Below are 27,870 nucleotides of genomic sequence, written 5' to 3'. Positions count from 1 at the left end.
GTCTAAAGGCTCAGGACGCTCACACGGAATGTAAGAGATCCGGGTTCGACTCCCGGCCGAGGCAATATTTTTCGCAATAAGTTTATTACAGTTTTTTAAGATTTGGGAGAATTTGGGGGGATTATTTGTTTCAGATTGATTGTGTGAATCCGATAAATTCATCGGCTCTCAATTTATTTCTGAAATATTAATTCAATTTAATTGAATGGATATTAGATAGTAGTTCAACATCTTAACACTCGACCGAAGAGGCGCTTTGTATTTAAAGTCTTAATAATAATATATTAAATTGTAACACTTTTTATTCATTTATTCTTAGAATTTATGTTTTAAGGAGGTTGTAAGGGCATAAAACACGTATATTAATATTTATGCTTTAAATACACTATGTATAGGGTGTTGCAGATACGTACCAGGGAGTACGACGGGTTGCGCGGCAAATTTTGCGGAGCAGGTGCAATTCAGTAGGTAATGGCGGTGACTTTATAATACAAATTTTATAATATAAATAATAAAACTTTGTAATAACATAAATTAAATTACGATATTAAAGTTTGAGTCAATAAAAAAATCTTAATTTTATACATTTTCTCGAAAATTGAGAACGTTCATTAGATATGGCAACGTCGTATTTTCAAGGATTGATAAGGAAGTTGTCTTTCGCATTCTTTTTCGCATAAATTGAATCATAATTCCTTTGAGATAAATCGATTAATAAATTAATGCCTTTTTTTGTAATATAAACTTTAATGTAATTAAACCGTCGTACTGCCTAGTATGTATCTGTAACACCCTATACATATACGTGAAAGTTGTGTTCATAACGTTCTGTTTTTATTGAACATCACATTTTTATTTTATTTAATATTAGTTTTATTGTTATAAATAAAAATTTTCAAATAATAACAAAAGTCTAAATTTTTGTATATTCTAAATACTAAAAATGACTTATGCAACGTTTCATTGAGACTCATCAATTAGTTTATAACAAATAAATATTTTGTTTATTGAATAATTAATATTTGTATCTCAATGTAACTTTACATAAATATTTTTGAATTCATAAAGTACTTACATAAAAAAATTGACATTTTTATCATTATTTTATAATAAATTTCATAATAAATTTATTTCCTAATAAATTTTCATACTTCTTTACTTTCATATTATAGTATAAATTAAAAAAATATTACTTTTTATTGAAATTACTTTTGATCCAGATGGTCAACTGTTTCTAATTTTTTTGTATTACTTTTATGCAATTTAGAATAATTTGTAACTTTTTTCAATAATTCTTAACATATTGCATTAGCCTTACAACTTCTTTAAGATAGTTATACTCCAACTATGCGAGTCAACGACAGACTCAAACATGTCTCTAAATTTCAAGCAAGTATATCGCTATGTAAAATCTAAAAATAATAAAACGAAGTATTTTATATACTTACAATATTAAATCATAATAAAATAAATTAATTTAAGAAAAAAAAGGAAACTTCCGTATCACACAGTAAATAAGAGGAATTAGATCGTGGCAACGTCGCTTTTTTGTGAACAGACAAATGTAGGCTCAACAAGTTATTTGTCAAGATATTTATACGAAAGAAAAAAATATTTTCTTAATTGCGTTATAAAGGAAAATATACCAAAAGTACAGTTTTAGCAAAAAAAGTGTAAAGCGATTTTCGCGAAGAAATGACAAGAATGCGAAAGACAACTTCCTTATCAATCCTTGAAAATACGACGTTGCCATATCTAATGAACGTTCTCAATTTTCGAGAAAATGTATAAAATTAAGATTTTTTTATTGACTCAAACTTTAATATCGAGCGATAAATATTTACAGTGTTGTTACACGAGTTTCCTCATTTAATTATTTGAGACTCTTTTTTCATTAATTTTTTTAATATGATTTCGAGACTATACGAAAAATCACAGCAAAAATAGCTATACTACAATAATAGGTATAAAAAAATCTGCGATATTTGATCATTTATACATATCAGAAACGGAATGGTAATTCGAGCTATTTTTTACAGACATATGTATTAACATCTAAATTACTTGAGACGAAAATTTAAAGACATTCTTGAATAATGCATTTTGGGTTATAACTATCTTAAACTACATTATTTGTATGTTATTTGTTTACTTATCTATAAAATGTATTATTTTAACATTGAAAAATGTTAAATTTATTTTAACACAAAATATTCAAATAATATAATCATATTATGTTAAATTAAAACTCGGATATTAAAAATTCAACACAAAATTTTATCAGAATTTGAGAGGATTCTAACACAAATACGAAATATTTTTTGCTATGTATGTGTATATGTATACATGTAATCGAAATAACGCATAACAATATTTACAACTATTCATGAAAATAAACGGTAATTATATAATTTCGAGGATCCAGCTCCAATGACCTTGATCTTGACATATGTAAAAGTCATGACCGGAACTAAATAATATAAAATAACAACTATTTTTATTTTGCATAGGTACAGACAGATTTTTTAATTTGATAAAAAACGAAAATTAATCCTAGCCAGCCACTCTTAGGTCCAACGTATCCTATGCAATTTTTCACATTGATGTAACTTTTTATAATATAATTTGAAGACCCGGATTAAGACTGAAAAAAATTTTAACTATCCATAGATATGATAAGCCTGCAAGGGTATTTTTTTTTTATTCTTGATGTGAGAATGTACGAAAGTTTAAAGAGGATACTTGGGACCCACACGTGATTAGCTTATAAGTTTTCAACGTTTTGGGTACTCTTTTATTTTTTATTAAATATACATTTACTGATTGTGAGTTTCGGATAGTATAAAAGTAAGTACACGAAAATCTAGAATTAAAAATAATTATTTCAATATAATAAATAGTAGAAATTTTATAATCTCTGTCAGTCTTCAGAAATCGTTCGACCGGGGAGGATATACCTATTGCTTTAGAGCGAGTGTTGCATCATCCTCTAAACTAAATTTTAATGAACTTAATTATATATAATAATATTTATACATGTACAATCCTTTATGTATAATTTTATATTGTTCAAATAATAAAATTTTATTTATTAATTGTAAATTTATTATAAAATATGTAGATTTTTCAAAAATGTCGATTTTCGATAGTTCAAATAATTACTTTTTTGAGAATTCATATCGTACTTTTTTTTTGTTAATCCAAAGGGTCAATTAAAAAATTCCTATGGATTTTTGCTTGAACGTTAAATTTAAAAATTTGAGAACTTTTATTCAAAGTAGTCATTTTTTGTGAATTTTTCCAATAAAATTTCTTTGAAGCATTATAATTAATGGAAAATAAAATATTATTTATTTGATTTATTTCTATCTGTCTTTGTCTGACTTCGAGGTACAAATTTTATACGTTTTGAGTTAAAAAATATGTATTCAGTCTAGAGATATAGCTTGATAAAGTTGCAGGGTTTCACAGATCCTGATGTGGTTGGAAAGGTAACTAAAAATAACAATGCTAGGATTAAATCATACAGCTTTAATTGGTTCCGGACTTTACCGAGAGAAATTCATTGATTATAAATTGCAGATTGAGAACGATCCATTTTGTCTAGTAAAATTACGAGAAATTATTGTAGATATTTTCATTCTGAAAAATCAGAAATCTATGAAATTTTGTTCGTATTTTTCGTATACATTCTGATAAGTTTTCGAATTTGTTAAAAAAACGATAAAATCTTATAAACTTAGCTTTTTACTTTGCCGAATGTCATTGTTTAAATATTATATTGGTAACAATTCATTTTGTACAGTAAATTTACACTTTACTCGTATTTCTATAGGTATTTCTACTCTCAGATCAGATAGAAATCTATGAAATGCCCTTCGTGCTTCTCGTATACATTTAGATAGGTTTTTGAATTTATTAAAAAACGATTAAATTTTATAGTTTCTTTTGTATTAGAAGTGTGATTTAGTTTTGAATTTATTTCTTTCCTCAAAAACTGACTTACAATATTAAACAAGATAATGAACGATTCCGCGACGATGAGAAAATTCTCTTTTGGAGTTAATCCAATTTTCAACAAATTTTCGCACATCTTTGAAATTATGAATGTATCCTCTAGAGCATGTTGCATCGACCACAACAAGTGAAAATCAGATGGAACAATGTTTGAAAAATACGCGGGGTGCGATAAGACTTCCCATTCCAGCTTTAATAGCATTTGCTTCACTGATAATGCAATATGAGGTCAAGCTTTATCGTAAAAAAGGATCACTTTGCGTCGTTTAATGCTAATTAAACGCTCTGTCTAATTATGCTCTGTTCGAAAGAAGGTTCAACTGCTTAACAATCACTTACTTCTCCTATAACAACCAATTTTATGAACAAACTTCAGGAGCGGCAATGGGCTCTCCTATTTCTCCTGTAATCGCCAACATCTTCATGGAGCATTTTGAGAAAAAAGTCCTCAGAAAAACATCTAAAAAACCAGAAGTTTAGTTCCGCTATGTAGACGACACATTCGTGATATGGAGACACGGCAGAGCCGAACTCTGTAAATTCCTTATTTTTCTCAATAATTAATATCCAAATATCCACTTCATTATAGATATAGAAGAAAACGGAAAACTCCCCTTTCTAGAAGGGGAAACTCCTATTCTTGTCTCTAAGAAACCTGACGGTAGCTTAGGCCATCAAGTGTATAGATACCTACATACCGAGTCGCACCATCATACAGAAACAGTCTACAATCAATTCACTTGTACATAGAGCTTTTACCATCTCTGACAAAGAACATCTACAAACAGAACTCAACCACTTAAAAGCCTTTTGGCTTTTTACATAATATTTTTAATTAAAATCAATAACTTCTTAATTATTTATTTAATTTTAATTCTATGCTCTATTATCTCCCCTTTTATCTGTCTAGTCTTACAGAAAAACGGATACGACAAAAAAGACATAATCAAAACAATTAATAAACATGCAAATAAGACAACAGTCTTTGACACACAACTAGACGAAAGGATTCTATCCATTCTTCCATATGTCAAAGGAACAACAGATCGAATTGGCAGGATATTAAACAAACACAATATCCGAATCTTTAAACCACCCAAAAAGATAGGACAAATCTTAAGAAATCCTCAAGAAAGATCAAAGACCTTCACTCAGCTCCGCACGAGTATACAAAATACCTTGTTCTTGCGGGCAAGTATACATTGGAGAAACCGGGAGAATGGTCAACCTACGGATAAAAGAACACGAACGTGATGTCAGGCTAAAACTCGTCACGTAGTTAGCACTATCAGAACACACCATCGAAACAAGACATCAAATACTGTTTAATAAAACGACCACAATAGCCAATATTACTTCATACTTTCCAAGAAAGTATAGAGAAGCCATAGAGATACAAAAACACCCTAACAATCTAAATAAAGATAATGGCTACAACATAAATAAAATATAAACCATTCTCCCGGTTATTGAAGACCGACTACACACACACACACACACACACACGCACACGCACGCACACGCACACGCACACGCAGACGCCCATGCACACGCACACGCACACGCACACACACAAAATTCCTCCCCCCCCTTACTCACAATTCTCTTTTTTCCCTCCACCACTCCAACAAGTAGCGTAATATAAAAAGGAATGGCCCGGACAAACAGCTCAATATCAGGCTGCTCCCTAATGAAGTGGAGTGCAAGGTTCACGAAACGTTGGCAATTCAAGAATGGATCTGGACACGGAGGAAACCCGCGAAACGTATAACTTTTAATAAGTATTTCTATTTAGGAAAATCAGATGTATCTAAAATTGTATTAGTATATTTCATATACGTTCGGATATGTTTTCCAATTTGCTAAAAAACAATAGAATCTTATAGACTTGGTTCTACACACCGCTGATAGAAATTGAATGATTTTCAAATCTATAACGATTTTATTTCTGTCGATAATACACGATTAATTGTTAGACTTGTTAATTTAACGATAGAAACGTTAATGTCAATCAGTTATTTTAAACTTTACCCTATTAAATAGGGGTCACTAGTGACCGAGTGATTCCTGTTCGTGTAAGTTTCGGTAATTGTAAACTATATTTTATTATTTTCCAAAATGAAGTGCCAATATTTATTCTAGAAAGTTGAAAGTATGTTGAATTTTTAATGATTTTTTGAATTATTCTGAATAGGTGAAAAAACGGACGGATTCTAGTGACCCATATTTGTAGGGATGAGGTACCAAATTGTATCTAGTATGGTAAGGGTTAATATTCCATTAGATACAACAGATTGAATACGAAAAATAGAATTTCTATCGTTTCCAACAGAATATAAATCTTATAGAAGCCAATAAAATATGATAGGATTTATATCGAAAAGTTAATGATACAGCTCATAGAAAACGGTACAAATTGATAGAAATTTTATCGTTCTCAATCGTTCTGTATCAACTTTTTTTACAAGAAAACCTTGCTCCTAGATGGGGCAGAGGAGATGAGATGAATTTCGCTTTATGTGGAAAGTCTAACGCCTCTAAGGGGGGAGTCGAATGAACTTCGCTTTGCGTGGCAAGTTGGATGTTTCTGGACGGGGGGGAGGGGAGAAGGTTGAGTAAACTTCAACTTCGCGTCAGAAGTCGAACGTCTCCAGGAGATAGTCGAAGTGGACCTTGCTTAATAAGATCTTTATAATTGGAAGTTATATGAAGGAAATTGTGGAACAACATATTCGTTCTAAATCAAATAAATTCCTAGTGAAAATTGTTTTCATAATTTTTATACGAATTGGAACATTTTTCCGAAATACTCAAAAATATTCAGAAAGTTTACATTTTCTCTCAGAATTTTTCATACAAGTGAATTCTGAAATATTTTGAAATTTCTCATCTCATAATTTTTAAAAAATATTTTTTAATTTTTTAAATTTTATAACATTTTATCAAAAATTATAATTATAGAAAATCTTAGAAATTTTATATTTTATAATTAACATATTTAAAAAATTCTGAGAAAATATATAGATTTTTTTCAGAAATGTTCTAATTTGTATAAAAAATGTGAGAAACTTAAAATTATATAAAAATTCTGAAAAATTCTGCGAAAAATTTTTCCCCAGGGAAAGCTATTATAACTTAAACATTGCAATGTATTTTGTTTCCAGTTATTATTTTGGAAATTCAAACATGTACAAACGAGAAATTATTGAAAAACGTTGAAAATTATTCATTGAAGCAATGGCGATTCGACATTGTCGAATCAAATTTTTGAATTTTTTAATCCATTTTTTATCCGTAATCCGAAATCAATAATTACGGATTAGTTATTTGCTCCCGTATCTCACTGAGTGCATAAAAATGAAATATGCGACCAATTCGGTTGAATCTGTAATTACGTAATGGTAATTTATTTTTGGTGTTTTACCTAATATTCAACGCAATGAACGTGCGATTAATTTATTTGAATTTAACGTGCGATATTGAAGAATTGTCTAACATGGCGAAAGACCCACTAATTGCTAATCACCGACCTCGACAAGTGATATCGTTGAAAAACACTGAAGTGATATATGAGTACATAAGCCGTTGTCTTCCAAACAAAAACTCCGGTGTGATATATAGAATGTGTAATTGTAACATTGCGGATCCACGGCGATAAGATAATTTCTAGACATATCCTGGCCACGATAGTGCAGATTATATTTGGGAGTTACTCTATCGCTGTATATCCGTAATGTTATATACTCTGTGTATAGTATTAGGGAAGAAAGATATATCTGTGGAAAGAAAGATATATCTGTGATCACCTCGGTACATATCTTCTAACGATAAATCTGCACTTTCTGAGATCGCAGATCAGCATTTTATTTCTGAATCTATATGAATCCACTAGAGAGTTCATATTATTATATTTATCTAGACGTTCAGAAATAGATTTTGTGTATTTAGTCTCTACAAATTCAATACCTTTTTCGTGGATAACGCGAATTCGAAAACTTGATTCATACAGATTTATCCAATCCAATTTGTTCTCATTTGCTGGGTGTATAAACATCAAATCACATGAAATGTTATGTGAAACGAGACTCCCCTGAAATATGTACAAACATATAAGTATTAGCAGACTTTGATAAATAATAAAACACGAGATAGATCAATGACAATATCTACAACACAGATCGCAATGCGCAATTAATTTAACATATTATAAAATTGATACATACATATTTTAAATTCTAAATACAATACAATTTCAATTCATGTATGTTTATAAAATTTCAATTCATGTAAATATATATGAATCGAAATTCTGTATTTAGAATTTAAAATATATGTATCAATTTTATAATTTATTTATTGCATTGTGATCTGCGTTGTACTCTTATTGACCTGTTTCATGTTTTGAAATATGTATCTCGTGTTCAAAACTATTTACTATTCATAAGAATTGTTTTGCTAATAACTTTTTAATAAACAGTAAGCGGCGAAAAAAGTGAATGATTTTAATCTCTTTAAGAGTCAAGATTAAGATCGGTGTCTCTTGGAGGCCATTTGGGATTGACTGTGTAAGAGAAAAATAGTACCAAATCATTTATAACTAGTTCTTTCAATTGCTTATTATAAGCCTTGTATATAGTTTATTACTTTCCAAATATACGAATTTATTGTTAATAACTGATTTTTAATATTCTAATTATGATAATTCTACTTAAATATTATCTAATGCAAGTGTGGTTACAGTTGACGAAACTTAAAAGTGGGCAGTTGGATGATACACCAAAAGAGAATGGACAGGCAGACGAAGGTCAGCAACAGAATAAGGTATAAAAAATTGTATTATCAATACGATATTAATTAAACCATGTGCGCACCAACATTCACAGATACATACGCTTTTCATACTTCGCACCGATCATGGATAAGTGGAGGAGTTTAAAATCTGTCTGAAAATCGTAAAATGCATTTATGGAATTTTTTTTTGCATGCTCATGTTTAGCATATGTATCGTTCTTCCCTTACTTGTTGACATTTCACTTGAAACTTTAATTTCTTTATATTAATGAAGTTTGTAACTCTAGAAGTTTAACTCTAGTTAAATCAAAAGCGTAAATTGAATCCGCATTATTGGTATACAATTAGTGTACAATTATTGTATATTTTTTTGCAATATGTACATCTACTTAAATGTTAATGTTTTTTTTTATCATTGTCATTAATATGATTATCATTAATACTGTAATTTTATAATTGTATTATCTTTTGTCGTTTTATATATATATCAAAACATTTCCCGTGTTTCATATCATATAAATAATATTAAAGATCTTACTGCATAAGATTTAACATAAAATTCTCATAAATATTTACGTAAACATGTTTCGTATCTTTCGTAACATTTATACAGGTGCACCTTTTTCTCAGATGATATATGAAGTATCGTAACATAAATCACTTTTTATTTGTCGTTCATTGATTCGCTGCATCCACGAGAATGTATCTATCATAATCTTGCATGATAATCGTACAGTCGCGTAGTCGTGTAGTATAGATGTAGTTTTGGGAATTGCGCGGCGATGCAGGAGAGGCAATGCGAGCGAGGCATTCTGAATGTAGTGTTGTGATCGGGCAGAATGAGACTGAGCAGGCAGCAAGCCAGCCGCAGCAGCAGCAATACCAGCAACATCAGTTGCAGCAGCAGCAGCAGCAACAACAACAATCGGTACAAAAACCAGGTACAGAGAAGTCCACTGAAGTTGGCAGTAGATTGAGCAATGGGAGTCTCGATCCAACTGAGCAGGACTCAGCAGTACGAGTAATAGATTTGCAAGCTACTCTCGACAAGCAGGTATGAATTAGTAATATATGGCGGAACGATAGAAAAAAATCAACTATTAACACAGAACTTGACAGGTAGTTTTCCATCTCTGTGTATGTTGACTAAATAAATAAAAATCATGACTCTTAAATCATGATTCTTATAATTTTTTTCTTGCAATATAATTTTTTTCCAATTTTTAATCACACCCGTGGTGAAAATTTTTCTTATAATTTTTAATTGAAACATTTTATAGAAATATTCAGAAATATTCACATCTTCTCTCAAAATTTTTCATACATGTGAATTCTGAAATATTCTGAGATTTCTTATTCCATAATTTTTTAAAATTATTTTTAAATTTTTTAGATTTTATATAACATTTCATAAAAAATTTTACTTACAAAAAATCTTAGAAATCTTATGATGTTTCATAATTAACATATATGGAAAATTCTGAGAAAAGACGTAGATTTTCTGAAAAGTGTTCCACTTCGTATAAAAAATATGGGAATGTTATAAAATTATATTTCTGAAAAATTATATAGAAATTCTTAAAAATTATATTAAAATTTTTGAGAAAAATTTTCATCAAGGACATAAATATGCACATGCGCGTATTTACGCACACGCATGCGTATGTATATGTACAATGTATACAATGTACACAAACAGAGGAAAGAAGAGAAGAAAAAGAAAAGAAAGAAAATGGGAAATAGAAGGGACAAAATCATTAAAAATATCTGAATCAATTTTTTATTTAACTGAATCAATTTTTTTTTACTGAATACATAATAAAATATTAAAAACGAAAATTGCATTATTCGAAAGGATAATTCCCAGCATCAAAAGATTACATCAATGTTGCAGAAATCTTTCTTTGCAAGATTGCAACATTACAGAATGTTGGAAAATGTGGCTGCAACATTGCTGTAACATTGCAGCAATGGTAAAATGTTTACTTTAGAAATGTTGCAATGTAATATTGCAGCAACATTACAATTTAATATGTACTCTTAAAGAGTTGTAAAATAATTTTTTTATGTGATATTATAGATCTTATAAAAATATAGCAGAATCATCGACCGAGAATGTTGGTTTATAAATCGTATACGTCTATTTTCTTATAATAGTGTCAGTGAATACTGTAAAAAAATTGTTTTTGTTAAACTATATGCAACTACAATTAATAACATAGAATTACCTCTGATACCTCAATCGACCGATTCTCTAATTACAATTTCTATGTGTACAATTATCTTTGGCTGACATTCCCAAATGACGACAATGACTATGTTTACACCGTGCTTCCCAATCAGCAAAGAAATGTTTTCTGAAATGTTTTTCAAATATCTTTTTTATTGCAAAAGTGTTTAAAAAACATTCAAAAAAACGTTTAATTAATGGAATAGATCCTTTTTTATTAATTAAAAGGACATTAAAAGAAATTTTTGTTACATTTAAAAAACATTTTTTAAAAAATGTTTATTTAACGTTTGAAGAAACGTTTTTTTGATGTTAACATAACATTTTTTAATGTTTAAATTATTTGAACAAAATTAGAAAAAATAATAATGTAGAATTGTTCTTTTAATTTATTTTTTTTATTAACAGTGCCTAAACTTCAGCCAACTAATTTTATTAATTATTTCTAATTATATTTTAATCTTTTTCACTTACCGCGTGCGGAAGGGTTTTGAATCTGGAACCTCAGGATTATGAGTCTCGTATCTTATACGTTTCGTCACTTATACCTATTGATGGACACAGTTCTTATTGTCCATATATGGTACATTGGACGCAATTATACTGTGTTAACTTCTCTTCCGTGATTATTTTATTATTTCGAACCGTTCTGTATTAATTTGAGTTTTAGAAAATAATAACATTTTTTATGATAAAACGATAAATAAACATTTTTTTTAAATAAATAAAATATTTTAAATAAATAAATAACAAAAAACAAATATTTAATAAACGTTATATAAACGTTTAAAAAATGTTATTTTAAAAACGATTCATAAAATATGTAAAATTTATTATAAATAAGCATTTAAAAAAAACGTTAAATAAATGTTTCTTTAAATCATTATTTCAAATAAATAATTAATGTGAAATAAACATTTACCAAACGTTAAATAAACGTGAACTAAAAATTTCTTATCACCACATTTTAAATGAATAAATAATGTAAAATAAACATTTTATAAAAATTAAACATACGTTTAAAAAATATTTCTTCCAACCTTTGTTTTAAACGAATAATTAATGTTGATTAAACATTTAAACAATCAATTTTGCAAAACAAAAAAACACGGGTAATTTTTTTTCGGTTATGCTATAAATCACGTAGTTAGCTTTCGTATTTATTTGTAATACCCACACATAGAAAAATTTATACTGTACGCAAGTAATAATGACTTTTTCTAAGTATTTTAAAAGTTCATATATCCGCAAATTTATTATAAGTTCATCACAGGATTTATTCAAAATATATTCTGAATTCTAGAAAATGTAATACTTCTCAATCAAAAATATTAAATTAAATTAAAAATTCGATTTACTTAAGAAGAAATCTTCTTTTGCTTGAACCAAGTCATCAAATCATATTTACTCGTAATAAAAAAATTATGGTTATATCTTAACGAAAAAAATAATTTTTTTGTTATTATTATATATATATAGTTCCAGTTCAATTTATACTTTTATTGTTTTACATACCTATATTTTGTATTATTAATTATCGCCACGATTATACCTATATTAGACACAAATATGCGGTATATTTCAGAGAAAGGCATACTGTATTTTTCAACACACGGTCCGTTACGAACACGGACAATATTGCCTGTATACACAACAGTTCGGCGAAACAATAGAGGCATTTAAATGCTTCTGCTGTTTCTTAGGGCAGGTCAGGAATTTCCTTCTCGGTATCGAAAACGACAATGAAATATACGTACAAGTACTAACGGGTAATGATTAATTAGTATCTTCCGCGGAAGATACTAATTAATAAACGGTTTAGTTTTTAAAAAATATAAATATGGGGATCGAAGAGGAATGACCTGCGGAAGATAATATTGTGAGACAAAAAGAAAGTTCGAGAAGATTTGAGAAGGTTAAGGAAACGTTGAGCGTTTTGGCGAGAGATACGAGGCTTTTGACTGTGAGACTGCGAACAGACAGGACGGTTTGTGAGAACAAGGGAAATCAAAGAAACTTGTGAAAATAGTTCCAAGTCGGTTTATTGTACATATCACCACGACCGATACGAATCCTCGCCTAAAAATCCTCGAACTTATTACACGCGCAAAACAGACGCTAAATTAACTACAATTAATTATTGAAAACTGCATTGCATTGTCGCGTGTCGGCAAGATTTGAATCTACGATCCCTAGAACGGTAAGCCGAATACATTTACGCTAATCGCACGCTTATGTGTGATCGAGTCATTGCCAACGGTATATCTTCTATTGTAACTGTTCTTAATTTCATGCCTCTGTTGACAGTTTCATGTTATTAGGTCAATCGGAAAGTTCCGTCCATCTAGCGAATAACTTTAGCTATTAGGAATATAAATAAGTTTCCGCCGTTTTTTATCAAAAATTGGGCATTTATTGTGAAAGAACGGTACCTAATGTTTTATTCGAAGTATTGTCCATCGCCACTACTTTTTTCCATCTTTCTGGCAGCATACCGCGTCGGAAAAATGCTTCATCTTTTGAAGCTATCCACGAATCGACCCAATTTTTGGTATCTTCATATGATGTGTAGTGTTGCTCAGACAGGCCATGCGCCATCGATCGAAACAGGTAGTAATCAGAAGGAGCAATGTCTGGTGAATACGGCGGGTGAAGTAAAACTTCCCAATTGAGTGTTTCCAAGTAGGTTTTGACCGGCGCCGCAACATATGGACGAGCATTATCATGCAGAAGAATAACTTTGTCGTGTCTGGAGTAGTAGTGGGCGCGTTTTTTCTTGAGTGCTCGGCTCAATCTCATCAATTGTGTTCGGTAGAGAGCCCCAGTAATGGTTTCGTTCGGTTTGAGCAACTCGTAATAAACGACACCTAGCTGATCCCATCAAATACACAACTTGAGATTTTTCCCATGAATGTTCGGCTTGGCTGTCGATGTTGAAGCATGGCCAGGTGGTCCCCATGATTTCTTCTTCTTTGGGTTATCGTAGTGGATCCATTTTTCATCACCAGTGACAACACGGTGCAAAAAACCCTTTCGTTTATGCCTGGCAAGCAGCATTTCACATGTGAAAAATCGGCGTTCAACGTTTCTCGGCTTCAGTTCATATGGAACCCAATTTCCTTGCTTTTGAATCATTTCCAACGATTTTAAGCGATGTGAAATTGCTGGTTGAGTCACTCCTAATGTAAGTGCAAGTGCTTCTTGCGTTTGGCACGAATCTTCATCCAATAATGCTTCCAATTCCGCGTCTTCGTACACTTTCGGCCTTCCGCTACGTTCTTTGTCTTCGACGTCAAATTTACCGTTCTTAAACTTTTGAAACCACTCACGGCAACTTCTCTCACTTAAGGCAGCCTCACCATATGCTTCTACAAGCAATCGATGCGCCTCGGCTGCAGATTTCTTCAAATTAAAGAAATAAATCAAAAGCTCCCGCAAATAATGCTTATTCGGTTCAAAACTCGACATTTTCGCACGAAAAAAGATATAAGATGCTGATGCAAAATCGCTAATATTTCAAGGTTATGTTCTTGCCAGATGTCCAACCTTACGATATGACGTTTTACAGCTAACAATTTTAACTATAACATACTGGTAGCGCCATGTTTGTCAAACGGCGGAAACTTATTTATACTCCCAATAGAACTGTCGATAACTCTTATGTCTAAACCAAGCTTAATTTTTTAGTTTTACCATCTGTCAATAAAATTCAGTATATAAAAGTATACGTTTGCATCAATAACATTGCTTTTTACTGCATCGAAAATGTCGACATTTGAGACAAATAAGCGTCATTTGCGCGAAGTATTAATCTTTTGCTTTAAATGGAAGAAAACTGCAGCTGAAGCTCATCGAATGCTTGTAAAAATTTATAGTGATAATGCTGCTTTCAATAAAACATACAGAGAATGGTTTCGACACTTTAAAAGCGGTGGAGGATAAAGAGCGTTCTGGACGACCAAGAGCATTTGAAGACGAAGAATTACAGGCATTGGTGGATGAAGACCCATGTCAAACGTAGAAACAACTTGCAGAAGCATTAAATTGTGCTCAATCTGTTATTTCCGATCGTTTGAAAGCCTTGAGAAAGGTCTACAAGGAAGAAAAATGGGTCTCATATAAACTGAAGCCAAGAGACATTGAAAGGCGAAAAACCATCTGCAAAATTCTGCTTGGCAAGGCAACAAAGAAAAGGGTTTTTATACCGAATTGTGACTGACGATGAAAAGTGGATCTATTTCGATAACCTCAAATGTCGAAAAACCATTTGCGATCCAGGCCAACCATCGACATCGACGCCAAAGTGGAATATCCACGGAAAGAAGGCAATACTCTGTATTTGGTGGGATCAACAGGATGTAGTATACCACGAGCTGTTGAAATCTGGTCAAACAGTTACAGGGGATCTCTACCGAGAACAAATTATCCGTTTGAGCCGAGCATTGCACGGAAAATGACCAGCATATGAAACGAGACAGCATAAAGTGATTTTGCTTCATGACGCTCGGCCTCACGTCACGAAACTTGTCAAGGAAACGTTAGAAACACTTCGCTGGAAAGTGCTACCTCACGCAGCTTATTCACCAGACTGTGCCCCTTCCGACTATCACTTGTTTCGATCGATGACACACGCACTTGCAGAGGAACACTTCTTATGAAGACGTCGAAAAATGGGTCTCTCCCCAGTGGATAGCCTCCAAAAATGAGTCATTCTTTTGCCGCGGAATTCGCTTACTGCCCGAAAGATGGGAAAAAAAATCATCGCTAACGATGGACAATATTTTGATTGAGGTACATTTTTATTTTGTTTTTTAAATAAAACCATACTTTTTGCAAAAAACGGACGGAACTTTCCGATTGACCTAATAATATTTGAGGAGATTACGGAAACGAAATAATTCCCTGGTATTTATTAATTTAAAATAATTAGGATAATTATATGAAAAAACATTATTATGGAATAATATAAAAGGCATGTTTACAATTTGGTTTCAAAATAAATATTTATTTAAATTGAAAATATGAATTACTTCAAACAAGAAAAAATTTCTTGTTTTTAAATTTTATTTCACTTTTCTTAAATCTGTTGTATAGAATTGAAAAAAATATACCAAATTTTTCTGACCAAGTAAATTTTCATACATCAATATATTATTAAATATTCAAGTTAATCTAATCTGACTTTTTTTCGACAAAATTTTATAAAATTTTTCGATAAAATTTTATACTTGAAAAGAGAATAAATTCTTATTTTGAGCATATGACATTGAGTATTTTTAAAACTTGGGATGAATACATTTTAAGACTACTAGCGAGAAAATATTCTTTATTGAAAGTAACCTTTACTTAAAAGAAGAAAAATAAAATGAATAATTGCTTTTCTTGGCAATAGAATGATATTTTTCTATGAGCAGAGCATGCAAACCAGAAGCTAACTTTGCGCATGCAAACTGTTAATAATTTTTTGCATAAACAAAGCTCCGGATCGAAAAAATACCAAGAATAAAAATTTCTTGTTTTCTAACATAGGATCAAAAATGGCACTTTTAGTTTTTTAAACATAGGCATTTTTTAACAATTTGTTTAAACAATTATCGTTTAAACAATCAATTTTGCAAAACGAAAAACACGAGTAATTTTTTTTGTTTATGCTATGAATTTTTTGCATACAACAAAGCATCGGATCGAAAAAATACCAAGAATAAAAGTTTCAAATTGAATGTAGAATTGAATGACACTTTTAATTTAAAAAAAATGGGCATTCTTTAAGAATTTGTTTATTAAAACGAAAAAATACGGGTAATTTTTTTTTTCGCTTACACTATGAATCACGGATTCAGTTTGGCGCTATCACAGCTGTATTAGCTATGGGCCTTAATAAGTTAATATTTGCTGATTGTTTTTTTATGTATATCATCTCAGATTTACCGCATGTGTATCTTCTGATTCTGAATCTTCTGTCCCTTACTTAAATACATCATCCTTACTACATTCATTTAGTAATAATTAAAAATTATTATTGTCTATATTTTATAATTGTTAACCAAAGAGAATTGTATACATAAAAGTTGTAATTGGAGAGTCGGTTGACTGAGATATCGGAGGTAACTCTAAGTTATTATTTTGTGCTTACATATATTTTAACAGAAAAAATTTGTTACAATATTCAGTGACACTATTATAAGAAAATAATTCTTGATGTACATAGTTTTATAAACCAAGATTTTCGGTCAGTTCTGCTACATTTTTATAACATCTAATACATAAATTTATATATATAAACTGTAACAGGTTATATATATAAACATATTATATATATGCATACAAATTATTATCTATATTTATATATAAATACAAGTTTTTGTATATACAAAAAATGAGACAGAAATATTTAAAATTACGTAATAGATTATATACATAATTATGTAACAGATTATACATAATTATATATATTTTTATAAAATGTTAAATAGTGTTTACAGATTATACATATATTGTAAAAAATTACTGGAATACTTCATGATGTCATTCTGATGAAAGATTTTTTATGAATACAATTATTTAAGCACGAGTTAAATAGTAACATTAGTAAAATTGATTAATATTTTATAAAACTTAATAAATCATATAATGTGCATGCATACAAAGTTTAGGAACAATCAGTAGCTCATTTTCACAATTTTCTTTAAATATTGCTGCAACATTATTAAAATTTAATGTTGCATATCTACATCTAAATGTTTTTGAAACATTACATTGCAATATGCAATGTTGTTAAGTTGCAACAATATTCCTGCTAACTTCTGTGTTCTATGAGTTATGTGAATAAATTATATCATGTCTTTTAGAAGATATCATCGTCAATGACATTTTTCTAAACAAATATAAATATTTTTGAGTCGGTATCTGTTTGCGCTACCATAATGTATAGTTTTGTATAATGTAATACTTTTGACCAAAATTAAGAATGCTTTACTGCGTTGAATACAGCCAAGAAACATTAGATGAACATTTTGAAATATAGATTTTGAGAATTTCATCAACGTTTTCGGCTAATATTTTATAAGTATGATTCTAATATTGCTAATAATGTGATATTTCTGAACTGTTAAGAAACGTTTTAATAATATAAATTTTGTAACTATAACACAGAACGTTGAAAGAACATTGCTGAGACATTGCAATGCTAGATGTTGAATGTGTAAATGTTTTTTTAACGTTGAATTTTTGTTGATTTTCCTATATTATCAACATCCTATATTATCACTTCTCGACTGATTTTCGACTCAGCTTCGCCTTCCGTTACTCCCCTCACATCATTGCCCCGCGTGCAGTCTTACAACAAAAGAAAAAATGTTTCAGACAAAAATTGTATGATTCGAAGGAGGACAAATAATAATGAAATCATTTTTCAAAAAAATCGAAAAGATTTTTAAGGTTACATGGAGGTTACTTCCACTTTTTTTAAATGGAATGGTATAATTTCTTTGACACAAAATCCTTCCTCTAATTATTCTGCATATAAAAATATGAACAGAATAATGAGATGAATCAGTTGGTGTAAAGAAAACACATAATTGCTTTAAAAAAAATGCAGGCGAAAAGGATATTTTCTTAAATAAGCAACTATGCGTTTTTCCATCAATTGATTTATCTCATTATACTATTCATAAAAATATTAATGTACAATTATAAAAAATAATTATAATATTAATATAATAATTATTTTTTTTTAATAATAATTATTATTATTATAATAATCTCATAGATTAAATAACAAAAATATAAGGACTCTTCGTATATAAAATAAATAACAACAAATGAAGGGCGAAGTAAGAGTCAGCGCATTCCTTTAAAAGAACATATAATTAAAGACATAAATTAAAAGTACAGAAAAGATAAAAAAAAAGAAGAAAAGGTGTATACTAAGAAATAATAACGGTGAAAGGTAAACATATAACATTGCAAGTTTCGGCTACCGGATTGAGCCCTCTTCAGATTAACATAATGGAAACAAAATTAAAAAATAATTGTCGCAAAAGTTCACAGATTAAGAATACACGCAGTTCGGTTGAGTCTCGACGTAGAACTCGACATTATTCGTACGATTGAACAGTCAAAAAAGTGTCATGTCTCATAGCAAAGTTCTAGTTGATAAAAAAGAAAAAAGAAAAAGACCTCTTATGAAAAAAGTAAACTTAAATAAATTGAATACAACCGTAATTACGATAAAAAGTAAAAACTCACCAACAAATATATGTAAAAGATCAAAACTAATGTATCCATATGAGTATAACAAATACCATGTATGAAACCATAAGCCAAGAGGCAGTTTCATTCATACAGACTTTGTTAGTCAGATCATTATGTACTTTGTATCTATTTTTAATTAAATTTTTAATACGTTGATTAACAGTGTCAAAAATAAAATTCAATGGATAGTCATTATCTAGTAAAATATTAATAATAAAAGTCAGATTTTTTGTACGAAACATAACGTCAGATAATAAAAAAACTAACGAAAAAATAGTGCCTTTTTTCTGTATCAAAGGACGATTAGAATAAAAATTTATAAACCTTCCTGAAAACATCGGCTTACGGTACCAATAAAAAATGAAACGATTGTTGTTGATGGATACGGTGATGTGTCAAGGAAATTTATTATATCTCCCCCTCTCTCAACAGTAAACTAAAGGTGTGGATGGAAAAAATTGAATTGTTCTAATAAAACGTCGATTTTTAGAGGGAGACACCGCGGTACATATATCATCAATGTATCTGCAGAAGATTAGATGAAGATTTAGATGAAGAGCCTTGTTATAGGAAACATTTAATTTTCCGAAATGCTTTACATTAAGAAGCAGAAAAACAGTCTTAATTTGCAAACGGATACTGAAGGTCGTCATAAGGCATTATTTACCCATTGTAAATAAAGTTTGACTTTTTTTATATTGACGGCCCGTCTCCTCTCTCAGTGCGTGATGATTCGTTTCAGCGAGCGTTCACATTAGTCGATACACAATGTCCGTTTTTTCACATCTGCATTCCACTCTTCTTTATACTTTTATACTAGTATTTGTTATACTCATATGGATGCATTAGTTTTGATCTTTTACATATAATATATTTGTTGGTGAGTTTTTATTTTTTATCGTAATTACGGTTGTATTCAATTTATTTAAGTTTACTTTTTTCATAAGAGGTCTTTTTCTTTTTTCTTTTTTATCAACTAGAATTTTGCTATGAGACATGACACTTTTTTGACTGTTTAATCGTACGAATAATGTCGAGTTCTACATCGAGACTCAACCGAACTGCGAGTATTCTTAATATGTGAACTTTTGCGACAATTATTTTTTAATTCTATTTCCATTATGTTAACATCTGAAAAGGATTCAATCCGGTAGCCGAAACTTGTAATGTTATACCTTTCACCGTTATTATTTCTTAGTATACATCTTTTCTTCTTTTTTTTTATCTTTTCTGTACTTTTAATTTATGTTTTTAATTATATGTCTTTTTAAAGGAATGCGCTGACTCTTACTTCGCCCTTCATTTGTTGTTATTTATCTCATAGATTATTAGTTTTTTTATATCACTACCTTAATATTTTTATATGCAGAATAATTGAAAGAATATCGTATTTTGTAAAAAAATCATTTTTATGATAATTATTTTATAATAAGTATAATAATCATTTTAGATTGCTAACTATATACATAGCTACTGTTGTTATTATAGTAATAATAATCATAATTATAGTAATATATAATTATAATTACACACGCACGCACGCACGCACGCGCAAAACATTTTTCTCTCAGTATGATGTCATAATTATTTGTTCTTCTTCGAATCAATACAACTTATCTGAAAATGAATTTTTCCCTACCGTGTTTAATTTTCGAGATATTTCGTTGTTTATCTTAAGTGTTTCATCCTGTAAATAGTAAAGTATCTGAGTCGAATAAGGCCTACCTAATTTATTTTATCTTTTTAGAATTCTATTTATGGGAATATTGAAATAAACAAAGTGAGAATCAAATCTTCATTTTGTTCAATTCCAAAAATAAAATATATTTTTTATATTGAAGAATATGTATGTGTAAAAGAACGAAATAGAATTTTGTAAAACTCTGACATTGGACCTTATTAGATATGAATGTAATAAGGTCCAAATTAAAAGTAAATTAAAAATAACAAAGAAAGTAAATATTATCTTTTTAAATCAGCTTTAAAATGATTATTAATCATAGAAAGAGGAAATTCCCTAGGATTTACTCTACTCTCAAATATTTCAATTATCTTCAATATTGTTTGTAATTAAATCTTTGGAAATTTCTAGCAAAAAGTTTTGGACTTTTTTGGCTTTTTAAGATAGCAGCATTGAAAATCGTTATTCTCTGATGTAAACTCTACACATAACAAATAAATAATAAATAATAATCATATAAATAGGCCTGATTTAAGTATAAATAAGTACATTGTTTAAAAAAAATACTTATACTTATTTCAAAATATTAATTTATTAATTATTTTCCATAGCTAAGAAGTTGAATAATATTACAATGAATTATAATAAATGAAACAATGTATACTAGTAAATTTTACAGCGGATTGTTATAAAAATGGCACATATACAAGTTTTTGTTGTGTTAAACAAACGTGTTGCTACCGATTCCAATTCTTTTATGCCTTTTTATCTACTTTCTATGGCACATCTTTTAAACATATATTACAGGCATAAAGCGAATTTTAAAGTAATAAATTTAAAAGTGGATCTTATTTAGTGCTAGACCTTATTCGGCTCAGCTACCTTATAGTACTTCATTCGCAATTGTTTTTAGTTCAACTCATAATAAAATAAAGATTCTTAAAAGAATGACTGTCACCCGACTTTAAGGTAAAGACAAATTAGTAATATAACTTGATTCAAAATCAAGTAGTTAATTATTGTAGTTTAAATTTATCATTTCGTTTTGTAGTTAATTAGCTTAAATTATATTGTAACTTTTAAAATATTCAACTACAAACGAAAGGAAAATCTCTACAAACGATTCTAGACTATAAATCTCTAAAATTAACAAAGTTACGCATAAATATCTAGCTAGTAGCATATAGGGGATATACGCATTAAGGCGGGTACCGTATTGTATACAATTCCACGGATGCCCGTATCATGCATGGTCTCTCAGATATTGTGCGTTCTGCTCGAATTAGCGGATATTCGCGAAACCGATCCAGATCCATATGCACAGATGATGGATCCGCAGGCGGGTACCCGAATTTTACGTTACCCGGTTCCTTTTCCGAGCTATAAATATTAAATATCTCTTAAACTATTTATTTTTTGATAATTGTACCTTCATACTTTTATGAACAGAATAATGAGATCAATTAATTGGTGGAAAGAAACCTATAGTTGCTTATTTAAAAAATTATTTATTTTGCTTACATATTTTTTTAAAGCAATTATGTATTTTCTTTACACCAATTGATTCATCTTTATTCTCTATTATTCTGTTCATAAAAGTATCAAGGTACTATTATCAAAAAATTAATATTTTACGATTTATTTAACATTTTATGTTAATATATTATATGTCAGAATATGATGTAAAATATCTCGTAAACTATTGATTTTTTATATCACTACAATACTTTTATGTTCAGAATAATTAGAGGAATCATGTGCAAATAATCAATTCCATTTAAAAAATGGAAGTGACCTTGAAGTCTCTAAAAATGTGACTTTGAGAAAAATTGTATTCATTATAATATGTGCCCCTCTGAATTGAACAACTTTTTTACTCTCAAACTTTTTCTACTCTCAATATGCGATGTCTCAAAAAAAAGGGAACAATTTTAGATTTAGTGGACAGAACATTTTTCCTTTCGCATCTGGAATTCCATAAAAAAAAAATGAATTTTATCGTTAATATATTAACAGAAAATATCTCATGGAATTTATTATAAAAGCGATGAAAAATAAGATAAAATATCTTATCAAAAAGACCAATCTAAAAGTAAAAATAAATAAAAAACCCGACAATGTGGGCAGCAAAAAAGAAATGGTTTAGCATTCCGTATGTGCAGGGCATTTCCGAAAAATTAATGAACATTATCAATAGTAGCGTACATAGAATTTCATTTTTTAGTTTTAACAAATTAAGCAAGTTCGTCAGAGTACACAAAGATTCGTTGCCCAATTTACAAAAAAGAAATGTTGTATAAAATCAAGTGTAAGGATGTATCCCATGTGGAACAAACGGGAAGAAAACTAATAACTGAAGTATTGTATTTGAACATTAAAATTATATACATAAAAATTCCCTCACTCAATTATCTTCCCTCGCAAGTATCACTGAATATAGATTGCATCGTAGTCCTTAATTTGACTGGGACAATGTAAGTATGTTAGATGTTGAGAATTTTTACAAGCACTTCGTGTTTGAAATGAAACATATCAAGCAACAATCCAAACAATAATTTGCAAACCGACATTGAAGGTTCAAGATCGCACTTATATTGACATTGTGAACAAAATGTGAATCAGCCTTTACATTATTTTTATTTTTATTTTTATTTGTTATCGTTGATTTGTGGTCCCGCTCTTCGTCATGACAAATGTTTTGCTCATTGTACGTCTGAACGTAAAAGATAACTGACGAGTGAATTTTCTTCATACATATTTTAATAACTAACGATTTTGTAAAAATATTTTATCATGGTATAGTAGATCCACAAGCTAAGGTAAGCAGGAAAATTTTCTGATTTTTTAGCTGTTCAACGGTATCTAATTTATTGCAAATAAAATCCGTACAGATAGAGAATAGAGGAATGTATCTAATGAAAAGTAACTTAATTGAACAACATGCCATTTTCTGCATCTCTTTGAAGTTTTGTCCACCGCTGAGCTAGAAACATCATCGTCAACATTGTAAATTCGCATTGACGTAATAACAATGCATAAATTTTATATTGTGTCTGCGGTATGAATTATAGTTTTAAATATATATAAGGTCTGCTGAAGATGGTTAAAATATATAGCCGAAACATATGGAATTTTTGTAATCTTACATTATTAAAATTTTAGAACTATTATAATTGACTATTGCGCATTGTTTATCGCGCCGCGAATCCAAATCGCCTCTTGATTAATATGAATTTGATTAAAAAATGTTGAAACAAAACTCCAAATCGCCTCTTGATTAATATAAATTTGATTTAAAAATTTTGGAGCAGTCTAAACAAACAAGTCAGAAGAAAGAAGAGAAGAAAAGCAGACTAGAGAGGAGAAAAAAAGAAGGGACAAGGAAGAATGGAGGGAAGAGAAACGAAGTTTGGAAAAGAGATTAGAAAACTTAGAATGAGAGACAGAAAAAAGAGATAGAGGAAGGTGAAGAAACAATATATTAATAAGAGAAATGAACGTATGAGCGAAGAAACAAGGGGTCAAGGAGTTTACAAGTGAAAATCTTATGATAGAAACAGAAATAAGCAGAGCATTCAAGTTACTAACAGAAAGAGACAGGTATATAATGGTGGCAGAAGTAGCCAATTGGGAACAGAAAAGAGAAATTATGGCTAAGAAGAAAGAGCGGGAATTTTTGTCGATGACGATCTGACAAGGAGGAAATGAAAGATACAGCGATATTTAAAAGAAATGGCAGGAGGAAAGTAAAAAAGGTAACAAAACCAAAATAGGTTACGGGAAAGTATTCATGGAAAATAGATAGTACCAATGGGATGAAAAGGAAAAGAAATTGGTAGAAGAAAAGGAAAAATGAACTATATGAGTTTATGACGGCTGGGATGAGATGGGGAAGGGAGGGGCAATAAAAATTTGTTTCTGGAATGTGGCGGGCTTACTTAACAAGTGTGACGAGACGTGGGGTTATCTTGGAAATTTCAATATAATAGAGTTAACTGAAACCTGGATAGGGGAAGAAAAATTATTATTATTTATTGTGTGCATATAAAGAAATTATAAAGCATACACAAATGGTGAGGCACCAGCAGAATTGCTGAAAAGCCTCCCAGAAAATGAAATGAATTACAAATAACAAATTACAGAAAAATGAGTACAATTCTAGAAAGATAAGTTTCTTGCTTAATAGATAACTCGATAGTTTTAAAAAAGTAGAGAACAAGAATGATTGAGTATAATTGCAAAAAAGCATGATTAAAATAATAAACATAGACTTATTATTGCCAATTAAAATAAATAGACTTAAAGCATTGATACGAACTTAGTAGCGGCAGAGCGAAACGACGGAACTGAAGGAAAAGAGCGGAACAGGGTAGCATGTTGTAAAATTTTAGCAGTATAGGAAAACGCCTTGAATTTGGAAATTATGATACCCTGTATCAGGAGAATGGAGGTCGGAATTCAAGTACAAGAGACTACGGAGGTATCGAGGAATACCAGAACGAAGGAGACGAAAAACAAGACAACACAAGTGAAGAACAACGCTGATGCATCTTGAACTAACCTGAGCGCAAAAAACAAAGAGAGATATGATCATACGTACATTAAAAGAATAACGAAGACATGAATTCTGAACACGCTGGACTAGGGTAAGTAATTTTTTAGATAAAGCTGGGATGTAGATCAAGTCGGTATAGTCGAACAAGGAAATTACAATCAGTTGGGATACTAGGAGTTTCTGTCAGGTTGATAGGATGTGATGAAATGGATATAAAAGACGAAAACGTAAGAAGGCTGTGCGACATTTCACCACGATGTGCTCACTAAAAGTCCAGGAGGAGTCAAAATGGACTCCAAGAATTTTAACAGAGGGAGAGAAAGTGGTTAAGGAGAATGTTGAAAGAAGAGAGATGGGATAGTTTGTTTTTCCGGACTATAAACGCAATTAAAACTATTATTTACTAACTATTATGTATTATACTATATTATACTAACTATTATAACAATTATTCTAGCAATCGCGAATTAAATTGACAAGCAATTTTAATAATTTGATGCTACAATCAAGCATCATTTTATAAAGATGTTAATATGTTGAAAAACTGTTAATAAATTTATTGCGAAAAATATTACCTCGGACGCTGGTACGAAATACAAGAGATCAGAGTTCAAGTCCCGGACGAGGTAATGTTTTTCGCAATAAATTTATTAACAGTTTTTCAACATATTGATTAACATCTAGTATAATGCTTAATTGTAGCATTAAATTATTAAATTATTGCTTGTCAATTTAATTCGCGATTGCTAAAGTAGTTTTAATTACATTTATAGTCCGGAAAAACAATTCGGCGCGCAGTTTGAATAAGACTACAATTTAATATGGTATATATGGAAGTACATAATATGTACGAATTGTTTTTTATATATTACATAGTATTATATATTAGTAATTCAAGTTCGAATTATTTAAAGCAATGAAGATTCAGTTCTGACTGTAATAGGCATTTTTAATTTCTAGTATTGATTGTGTTCTCACATATGCGGTCGGTAAAATAAAGATTCTTAATAATTAATATTCAAAGATGATTATAACAGAAGAATGAAGATGTTTGACTCGCTGGTAGAAACCGTAGTGCTATGTGGAGCAGAAGTATGGAGATGGCAAAAGGAACGAAGAGATTAGATGGAATAAAGAGAAAATACGTGAAGTGGATACTGAATCTGAATAGAACTTATCGAACTATATTCTGTTAGAAGAAACAAAGATGAAAGAGTTAAGGTCGTAGGCAATAAAAAGGGTCATGAAGTACGAAGAAAAGGCTCTTAATTCAAAGAAGAAATTGATAAAGAAATGCATAAGAGGCTTAGAAAGAGATCGAAGATGTGAAGAAGATGGATGAGAAAGGAGAAAAAATTATGGAAAGGCGTAAGGACGAAGAGGAATCAACTAAGAGACAGGAGAAAGACAGAAGACAAAGAAACGGTTGAAAAATTCTTAGAGAAAATCAAAAGGAAGAAAGAGTCAGGAAGATCAACGAATCTAGATATGACAGTGACTACAGAGAAATAAGGCTAGAGAGAGTGCCAAAATATCTGGAGGGTCAAAAGAAAGGAAGAGATAGAGGATTAATAGTTAGATTTAGGTGTGAAAACAAGGTGGAGGCAACATTGGAGAGAGGAGGAGGATGTAGAATATGTGGAAAAGAAGATGAGAGCATCCCCTATTTCACATCCTAGGAGAATGTAAAGTAACGAAAGATAAAATACCAATAGAAGAATTTTTAAGAGAAGAAGGAAAAGGATTGAAATTGATAGAAAAATAGTTAAATTGAGAGGAGACGCAGTAAAGAAAATAGATTGAGAGAAATGAATGAAATAGTAGAACCCTGAAAATATTTTGCTATTTGTTTTGCTATCTGTTTTAATATTTCAATATTTGTTTTAATATTTGATTTTATATTTGCTTTGTTATTTGCTTTATTTAATTAGTCTATTAATTAAGTAATAGTCGGAATAGTTTAACTGGCCACTGTGAACAAGAGAATAAAATAAGAGCATAAATATGATTTAATTAAGATACATTCCTCATGAAGAGCTTAAAGTAAAGCTAGGAAAGATGGTTTTAAAGTCAGATTTTCATCAGATTTTAGTAATAAAGAGATTAAACAAATATTGTTAGATATTAATATTAGAGTCTAACCACAGATGAATTTATATTATGTTATGTAATGAGTTGAGGAATTTTGTGGTAGATTTTGGGATTTTATATGTCAATGTTTTAATTCAAAGTTTATTTTCGCGTTGTTTATCTCTATTAAATATTTATGTCTATAACACACAAGAAATAATTATAACTGGAAGCCATTCTAACAGTAAGCTGCAAGGAATATAAATTAAATTT

General features: G+C 29.9%; 1 protein-coding gene across 1 annotated transcript in view; it reads left to right on the top strand.

Moving 5' to 3' along the window:
• LOC108746557 (liprin-alpha-1) overlaps positions 1 to 27,870 on the top strand; it is a 306,428-nt gene that overhangs the window by 176,509 nt on the left and 102,049 nt on the right. Inside the window, exons 6-7 of the mRNA XM_018483406.1 lie at positions 8,758 to 8,838; positions 9,647 to 9,862. Coding sequence (XP_018338908.1) covers positions 8,758 to 8,838; positions 9,647 to 9,862 — 297 coding nt within the window. The remainder of the gene's footprint in view (positions 1 to 8,757; positions 8,839 to 9,646; positions 9,863 to 27,870) is intronic.

This window comes from Trachymyrmex septentrionalis, unplaced genomic scaffold (genome assembly GCF_001594115.1).
Source record: "Trachymyrmex septentrionalis isolate Tsep2-gDNA-1 unplaced genomic scaffold, Tsep1.0 scaffold178, whole genome shotgun sequence".
NCBI classification, from domain to species: Eukaryota; Metazoa; Arthropoda; class Insecta; order Hymenoptera; family Formicidae; genus Trachymyrmex; species Trachymyrmex septentrionalis.
This window is presented reverse-complemented; position numbering and strand designations above follow the sequence as displayed.